This window comes from Nanorana parkeri, unplaced genomic scaffold (assembly GCF_000935625.1).
Source record: "Nanorana parkeri isolate BGI_ZX_2015 unplaced genomic scaffold, ASM93562v1 scaffold2914, whole genome shotgun sequence".
NCBI classification, from domain to species: domain Eukaryota; kingdom Metazoa; phylum Chordata; class Amphibia; order Anura; family Dicroglossidae; genus Nanorana; species Nanorana parkeri.
In genome coordinates this window covers 49,434-59,235 of record NW_017309182.1, presented here as the reverse complement: position 1 = coordinate 59,235, position 9,802 = coordinate 49,434, and the positions used below count along the sequence as shown (strand labels likewise).

At 41.8% G+C, this 9,802-nt stretch overlaps 1 protein-coding gene across 1 annotated transcript in view; it reads left to right on the top strand.

The window, feature by feature from the left end:
* KLHL6 (kelch like family member 6) overlaps nucleotides 1–9,802 on the top strand; it is a 45,419-nt gene that overhangs the window by 1,589 nt on the left and 34,028 nt on the right. Inside the window, exon 2 of the mRNA XM_018574383.1 lies at nucleotides 8,152–8,317. Within this exon, the coding sequence (XP_018429885.1) occupies nucleotides 8,152–8,317 (166 nt within the window). The remainder of the gene's footprint in view (nucleotides 1–8,151; nucleotides 8,318–9,802) is intronic.

Genomic DNA, 9,802 nt, shown 5'->3' with positions numbered 1-9,802 from the left:
ATCCTTTGCACACTACTGAAATGTTGAAGTTGTGCTTCATGCCGTGGGGGCAGGTTCCAGATGTCTTATCTGTGGAATGTTGATACAGATGCAGCCGTTACTTTACTTTCACAGTTCCTACATGGCATCAAGCAAATTGTATACATTTTTGGTAGTGGCACAGTGGAATCTTCAGAACCCTGTGCAAATCTGATAGATTCAGGATCATGACTGCCCAACACCAATATCTTCCGTGTGGATATTATATGTGGTTGCTCCCAGCACAGGATGAGCGCAGTAGTTTAGGGTTTACGTTAATTTACTGTCTAGGGTAGGGATTAAGGGGTTTAGTTTACATTTCGGTTAATCCAGTAAGGAATTATATTACTTAGTGGAACAAAAATATTTAAAATATATTTATAAATTTTTCCAAGTGTTTAAAAACTTGGTTCCCATAGTACTCTTTCTTTGGACAGATCACTTCCATGGATGGAGGTGGTGGCAGCTCCATCAGATTGCTTTACCCATCGGGCTGGACAGGTTCTTTCCATACCTGCAGATGCTGCTAAGCAGGGCAAACATCTCCACTCTGACAAACTGTCTGCTTACTGCTTACTTCAGCATTCTGCCTAAATTAGATTGTATTCTGTACTGTGTAGATGAGCACATTTTCATTTATCGTGTTTACAAATATGTGTTAAAGATTTCAACATTTCTGGAAATTTGTCTTTCAACGTGTCTTTGTCTATTTTGGTCATTTGTGAAGCTTAAGGGTTTGTTCACACCCAAAGCATGTGCATTCCAGAGCGGTAGCTGCTGGAACGCACCGCGATCACTAAGAAACTTCTCCCCGCGTTCTGGAGCGGGAGCGGGCAAGGCGGCCCGCAGTGCGATCGGACGCGTGGCACAACTTTGCCAGCATACCCCCATGCCCCCTCCCGCCCCAGAACGTGGGGGGAAGTTTCTTAGCGATCGCGGTGCGCTCCAGCAGCTACCGCTCTGGAACGCACACACTTTTGGTGTGAACAAGCCCTTAAAGAGGAACAATAGGGGTCTATTTAATTGTGGAAATTTTATTACACAAGAATTATGCCACTACCACTCCGGATTCACACTATTATCTAATAGAGACCTCTTTATTAATGTTTTCACCAAAGATTCACCCAACTTTCACACATTTGTAAGCCGGATCTGAGGTTTCAAATGTGAGAATATTAAGTGAATATTTGTATGAAATCCTTATTTATAACTAACAATGCAAACCGTTGTGGTGCACACTTCCTGTGCTATTTCAAGGAGTTTAATCAGCCTTTCTAGTTTTTATCTTTGAACGACAGAATGAATTGTGGTTATGTTGTGGAGATAGAGGAGTAGGTGGATTTGAGTGGCAAAATGGGAATCTTAGGTTCAAAATGTGAAAATATTCGGTAAATGTTGAGAAATAGTGTTTTCTGATCAATTTTATATTCCTTTTTTTTTTTTTTGACGTGCAGTAGTTTACAAACTGATTTAAAAAAAATATAATTTGTATTATTTGTATGACTCTATTAACAAAAATGTATCTTATTTGTGCATCACTCGGCTGTAGATCCTCAAATCATCTCTGAATTGGTGCTGACACTGTCCTTCCTTCTGGAGGGAGGCTACACTTGTTCCCCATGGTCCTTGTGTGTGATGTAAAGTAGTCACCGCTCCAAGCTCGCTCCTGTGATGGGCTACAATGTAACTTTTAGTTTACTATTGTAAATAGTTACCTCCTGAGTTTAGTGTCACTTTAAGAGTAAAATGTATATCGCAGTGTCATATTAATCTGGCCACAAACCAGGTGGGAAAAAAGAGGGTATTTTACCTCCATGTTACCACCTGTTACTTTTAATAATTGTTGAATAATACTGTATATACTGTATGTTATATATGAATTACAAAATACATACAAAATCATTGTATTTATAGTTCTACTCCTTTTATTCCGCAAGCCTTCCTTTACATTAGCTGTCTATCCTCATTCAGGTAACAGGAACTTTTTGCCATTACAGTGCAGGATATTTTTCTTTTAATATTTTCTTTATATTTTTACATATTTTAATTTTTTATTCAGCTTTCTATTCTGAGCCGTCTATCCTCATCCAGATAACAGTATCTGCTTGCCATCACAGTTGCAGCAACATTTTATTTTATTATTATATTATTTATTATTTTACATATGCTATCTATCCTCATTAAGATAACAGGATCTCTTTGCCATAACAGTGCGGCATATTTTTCTAATCCATTGCACTTAATAAAAATAAATGCCACGTGTAACCTTTGTTGTAACACCTGAGCTTTTTGTTCTCATTTCTTCCATGCTCTTATCAATGGTCACCTATTTTAGTCTTACTGAAACAAACAGTGACGATTTTATGAAACAGATTGAAAATTTTTCCTATTTTGCACAGGAAAGTATGAGTAAATGGTTTTGGTCTGACTGTCCTTAACTTACTTGTGTTTTAATAGACATATTACTACTACAACCTAAACTTAGCACAAAAGGGGGGCGCCTTCCTGGTGCAGATCAATTTTATTTCAGTAGATAAAAGTGAAAAACCGAATGGTACTCACAAAACATGTGGTGCCGTTAACGCGTTTCCGGTGCACGCCCCCTTCATCAGAACAGTGTTCTAATGAAGGGGCGTGCCCCGGAAACGTGTCTTACTGCATCTTACTGCCGGTCAGCTCTTATGCCATGGCAGTGTGATTTTCATGTTTTGTGAGTACCATTCGGTTTTTCACTTTTATCTACTGAAATAAAATTGATCTGCACCAGGAAGGCGCCCCCCTTTTGTGCTTACTTCCTAGATTCTCAGCTTTCCCGGCTTCTTTGGGGCAGCGTCCTGCAGTGTGCCTGAGAGGATTTCCCACTGGGGATTGACCGTCTGTGGCGCTTCATTGTTTTTATTTTGTTACAACCTAAACTTAGCTGAAACTGTGTACAGAAAGGAGGAGAAGCCATTTATAACTCCTGATATATGACAGCCAGTTGTAATAAATGTCACTTCATGTACAAACATGGGCACCGATCAATGTATGATCCCAATGATTGCTGCACAGTCATGTGATAGTTTGACTGTTCGTATTTGTTTTCTGCTGGTGTCCTGTGTACACTTCTTTACATGGATCTTATGTAAAGTGTATATAACCTTTAAAGAAGAACTATGGGGTTAAGGCTTTTCCCCATAGTTCCCCTTAGGGTAACGGGAGGACACAAACTAGCGTCCTCCCGTCACCCTAAGCTCAGTATACCGCGAGCTACTGCTCGCGGTATACTGAGACGCCGCAGCTGAAGCGGATCCCGACAATTATGTCTGGATCCGCCCAGCTGCGTGAGGGAAAGCTGGCTCTGTCTATCTGGAGGCAGAGCCAGCTGTACCCGCCCCCTCCCCCGTCCGATCCACCAGTCAGCGGTAGCGGATCGGAGCGGGGAGGGGGGAATCCAGCCCCTCGTCTGTCACGGCAGAGAGCTGTGACAGGATCGAGAGGTGAGCGAACGCCGGTATGTGTTCGCTCACCTCCCGATCTACTGAGCCGACCTGTGACAGTCTCATTGTCACAGGTCGGCTAGAACTATGAGGTGAGTGAAAAGCACTCACCTCATAGTTCTCCTTTAACAATAAACTTCTCATATTTGCATCCTATTGGTCTGTTAAATAAAACATTGAAAGTGTTCTGTTATATCTGTTCGGTAAGTGGTTTTGCTAAAATTAGGTACCTCGGCTTATATTCGGGACGGCTTATACTCGAGTATATACGGTACCTGTCGATCTTTCCATAAATTCAAGGCCATCCTGTGTCCTCTGCACACTTCCTGTATCGTCTCAAGGAGTTTAATTAGCTCTCCCAGTTCTTATATTGGGACTACAACATTACTTATGAGCTGAGTGCATTTGTGGCAGAGCAACAGGTATTTTTCTGCACTTGCAGGGTCTATAACCCCTTGCCGTCCGTCCATCGTAAAATTATGGGCGGACGGCGAATCCTTCCCGGCGGGTGGACGTTCATGTATGGGATTTTTTTTCCTGCTTGTGCGTGCCCCCTAGCGCACAAGCAGAAAACTGCCTGTGTACATTAAATGGTCATTAAATGGTTAAAGGGAAAAACATAGGACAATTGTAATGTATTGCAGAGGTGTACTGCATATGTTTTTTTTTACATACACTTCAAGAGTATTAAGTCTACTGAATCTGCATATCAATTGAAAAAAAACCAGTAAGAGGCCCTTTATAAATACTCTAAACACATGTTGAAACACATAAATACATACCTGCTAAAAGATTACATGTGTTCATCCAGCTTTGTCCTCCACCCCTGCAGGACAGCATATCCAGAGAGTTGACCTTGCTTTCTCTAATGTAGATAAGCAATACAGTTGATCCCTGATCTGTCCCCAGCTAACTGTCACCACATTTTCTCTTGTGAGCAAGTTTCCAGTGTTAGATTGCACTTTGCAATGCAGTACAGCCTGGATGTCTCACACTTCTTCTCCCAGGTAGACTGTAGTTACTCATATGAGACACATTTAGGTACGTATACTAGCTGTGTTTAAAATGCATTTGTTTATTTGCTAACTAGATTATATAAGGGGATTTTTTATCGTCTGTTTGGAGTTCAGCTCTTTCACTGGTCAACATTTCTTATTTTAGTAAGATAGGTTGGCAACCGCTGTCAAAACTGAACTGCTAAGTTGTGGACTAACTATTAAACATGAAAACCATGGGGTTTGCATAGTACATAGCTGGTTTCATGATATTAATACTTAACCAACAGTTGTATTAAGAAATGCAGTGTTCCCCTCCCAGTTGCACAACAAGCAAAGAACATGTAGTTTACCCAGAGCTTTAGTTCTCAGTGTGGTTACTGCGTGAGAAATCCTGTGTTCTTCCATACTTTTATCTTATTTATAATAATATTATACTTGTCAGCTGACTATGATTTGCAGAGACAGTCCCAGGATTTTTAACTAAGATATTTCTGTCCCTGGAAATGTGCATGCTTTTTAGTATTACCAAACAAAGTTACTAAATCCCTGTTCTACAATGTAGATGTAGTTTGAATCTTTAGTAACAATGATCTTTTGATGTTACCTTTAACCTAAACTCTCACTAAGCAATATATAAGTCCTGATTTATAATGGAGAGCGAATACCTCTATGCGTAGGACACCGCATTGTACCTGCATTGTATGAGTCATTTATAAAATGTGTGTTATGGAGCCTACGGGGTCCATCAAAGTGTTCTCAGCCCACGTTTATAAATGGGCATGCAGGAAAGGGTGACAACAAATCAGCTGAATGGAGTTAGCATTGTCACCCTAGGAAAGGACGTTTAAAGTGTAGCGGATCGGAGCGGGGAGGGGGGAATCCAGCCCCTCGTCTGTCACGGCAGAGAGCTGTGACAGGATCGATAGGTGGGCGAACGCCGGTATGTGTTCGCTCACCTCGTCTGTCACAGCAGAGAGCTGTGACAGGATCGATAGGTGAGCGAACGCCGGTATGTGTTCGCTCACCTCCCGATCTACTGGCTCAACAGCAGGGACGGACTGCACTTAAATGGGGAAGGTACAGCTCTGCTGGGGGAGAAGAGGGTAAAAAGGTTAGAGGAACTTTCAAACTAGATTCTGGGGGGGAACCTGACGGGTTATATCTGAGGGTACTAAAGGAACTTAGCCAGGTCATAGCCAGACCATTGTACAAAATTTTTATAGACACTATAATGACAGGTATGGTACCAGGTGATTGGAAAAAGCGAATGTTAAACCGATATACAAAAAGGGGAAGCAAAGCACACCGGGTAACTTTAGGCCAGTCAGCTTAAAATCAATAGTGCGCAAAATATTCAAAGGCATGATAAGGGGCTACATGCAGGAATCTGCAAATAAAAATGGCATCATAAGTAATAACCAACATGGCTTTATGAAGGACCGTTCATGTCAGTCCAATCTACTGACATTTTATGAGGTCAGTAATAATTTAGACAGCGGAATACCAGTAAACGTGGTGTATCTGGACTTTGCTAAAGCATTTGATACAGTACCACACAAATGTTTAATTTCTAAACTAAGGTCTATCGGTTTGGATGAAATTGTATGTACATGGGTGGAAAACTGGCTGCAAGAACGGATCCACAGGGTAGTAATACATGGATCGTTTTCTAATTGGGCAAAAGTTGTAAGTGGGGTGCCCCAGAGTTTGGTCCTGGGACCAATCCTGTTCATCTTATTCATCAACGAAGTAGAGATTGGAATAAACAATTCTATTTCGATTTTTGCGGACGATACTAAACTGTGTAGGGCAGTAAATTCCAAACAGGAGATATTTGCACTTCAACAAGACCTAGATAAAATTGAGACATGGGCTACAAGATGGCAAATGCAATTTAATCTTGACAATGGTAAGGTTATGTACATGGGAGCAAAGAACATGTGTGCAAATACAACTTGCGAAGTGCTACATTAGGGAAGTTGAACATGAAAAAAGACCCGGGATCCTCATAGATCACAGATTTGGCAATAGTATGCAATGTCAAGCAGCGACCAGCAAAGCAAACAGGATACTGTTGTGCAATCAAAGAGGGATTGTATCAAGGGGTAAAAGAATAATATTTCTACTTTATAAATCGCTGATTTTGCCACATCTTGGGTATGTGGTGCAGTTTTAGTCGCCAGCTCTCAGGAAAGATGTCCTCAAACTTGAGAGGGTTCAAAGAAGGGCTACAAAATTAATTAAAGGGATAGCACGCCTGAGTTATGAAGACCACCTTCAAAAATTAAACTTATTTACCTTAGAAAATAGGGTGGGTCTCAACAGGTATTTCTAGGGTCTCACCAGGGCTCTATGGAGTTTTACTAGGGCTGCGCAGGCCGCGTCTCACCAATACTTTGCGGGCCGGGACCTTCACATCTTGGGTATGTGGTGCAGTTTTAGTCGCCAGCTCTCAGGAAAGATGTCCTCAAACTTGAGAGGGTTCAAAGAAGGGCTACAAAATTAATTAAAGGGATAGCACGCCTGAGTTATGAAGACCACCTTCAAAAATTAAACTTATTTACCTTAGAAAAGAGGTGCTTAAGAGGGGACCTTATTGCAGTCTTTAAAACCATCAATGGGGATCACAATATTCAAAACAAGTTGTCTATATTGAGAACACAAGGATACAATAAGAGGTTAGAAGAAAGGGGGTTCAATCTTAAAGTACTTAGATTGGCTGTAATCCTTTAGCCGTTTGTTAAGACAGGCAGTGTTCAGATCTTTACAAATTATAATGAACAAACCCCTCACAACCTCTCCTAACATTACAAAGAAGGCAAGACCAAGAGTGTCAGCTACCCATGGATAGGCATAAGTTAGCAGGTGACTTAGGGGTGCCTAACATGAGAAACTATTAAATAGAATCACAGATTGCCCCCCCGGCCCCTCTTAGGGCTCAAATCAGGGGTCTCTAGGGTCTTAACAGGGCTCTCTAGGGTGGGTCTCAACAGGTATTTCTAGGGTCTCACCAGGGCTCTATGGAGTTTTACTAGGGCTGCGCAGGCCGCGTCTCACCAATACTTTGCGGGCCGGGACCTGGTCTCATCAGTGCTGTTCAGGCCACTTCTCATCAGAACTGTGCGGGCCGTGTCTCGCAGGCGGGAGCGTGCAGGACCAGGTGCCGACGTCTCCATCTGCTTCTGACGCTAAGCTCCGCCCTCTCAGTCAGGTCGAGATCCTCGCACTTCCAAGGGCCTCGTGGCCGCCTGATTTGCCCTGTCGGCGCATTACCTCATAGCCCAGGTGCCATATTTGCTGCAAATGTGGAAACACACTTTAACATGGGCTGTATCCTGTCAGTGGCTGACTAGTATAGAACAGTAAATCTCAGCCTTTTTGTTACAGACTTGTAAATTGTGGAGAAAATGAGGATGGCATGGTGTTCACTATGGTGTCCCCATTCTCCACACACAGTTTGGGGTTTGTCAGACCTCACTATTATCAACCTGTGTGCTGTTACTAACATCAGTGTCAAATGGTAGGGATGCCTTATAGAAGCATGCAAGAAAATGGTTAAAAGCTTTACACTCGTCATTGCTCAACTTCTGCTTGCAGTTTTTCATGACATTAAATCAGATCACATGACTGAAACTTTCACTCCATGTCTTTCCTAGGGCCATGTTCTGCAATGATCTGAAGGAAAAATACGAAGAAAATATTATAATAAAGGGAGTGGATGCAGAAACCATGGAGATTATTTTGGATTATGCGTACACAAGCAAAATAGTGATAACAAAGCAAAATGTGCAAAAAATATTGGAGGCCGCCAGTCTTTTTCAAGTAAGTTTAATGCAATTGCAAAGCAAATATATTAACAATCTCACATGAAAATTCATATATTATATATACCCAGTCCATCGTGACAAGATGACAATAGTTAGACTGCATCTATATACCGGAGTGACAAGTCTTTCCTGGTACCACCTAATGAGCACAGTTGTTGGGTTTCTGTGAAGACACATATACAGTATGCATTAATTAAAGAATAAGTGCACTTAACGACAAAGTGCACTTATTCTTTTTGCCCCCTTCCCCCGACTTAAAAGATCCTACCCTTGCCCTTTGCAGATCTATACTACCTGAGATAAGAGGGCCATTGCTCTGTTGTAAGTTGATATACAGCGCAGTAAGTCTCCCGCTCCTGACCGTTCTGGCTGGAAGCATGGCACTGTAGAAGTCTATGGGACTGCATGTGTCTCCATCTGGGGGAACATATCGTGCTTGTCTTGCATTTTGGTGTTCTGTATAGTGATTATCAGGCCCCTGCACACTGGCAAATGGGCCCCTCAGCACACATTGCCAGACACTCCCCAATGCACTGAAGGTAATGCACATGAAAATGTCTGTGAGCGCTGATGCTGGGGTGTTTTTTTTTATATTGTAGATCAGAAGAGTCATCGGCACTCCAATAGTGATGCAAGCACGTCGTTTATTGATTTCATCACATTGTTTGCATGACAAAGGCACCCTATGCGGCCCCCACACGTTATTTGCTTTGTGATCATGTGAACATGCATGAAAAAAAAAACACGTTTACATCACAATTGGAGTGCTAGTGACTGATTTTCATTGTCTATAAATGTGGCACTAACCGCTTGTCACTGCTGTACCCACCACTCCGGGAAATTTACAGTAAGGAGTGAGATGGAACTCATCAATAATTCCTTTTAATATTGTTTGCCTGGATGGTCTCCCTCCCTTGAGGAGCATGTAACACTGAGAGTGATCTCAGTAACGTTACAAAGCACTGTATAAGCATCCTTTGCCTACTGTATGCGTCATCAACACTAACAAAGGACCTTGCACCCTTGTGAACATTTTTGTGTGATGTGATTTCTCGGTTCACTTTTTTGGTTCACAGGGGGAAGTTTGTTTAGATGCACGTCCACGGGCTTAAAACAATAAAAAAAACAACAGAATTTAATGTGTATGTCTGAGCAAAAGAGTTTTAAAAAATGTGCAGTACATCTCTCCAATACATGTAATGTCCCCATGTTTTAAACCTTAAAAAATGCTGCAAGTACAAAAGTACTGCTGCCAGTGCTAAAGCAGCATTGCCATCTCACTACAGGAAGTTAGGAGCTCACTGTACTTCATAAAGAGACAAAGCATGAGAAAATATTTAAGTATTGCAGAGATGTACTGAATAGGTTTTTCCCCAGATATACACTTTTAAAGAGAAGTACCTTTTTGACTCTGTTGGGACATAAAACAACATTTACTAATGTACTCCTGTGACATTAGCGGGTTACTACCCTCCCAATG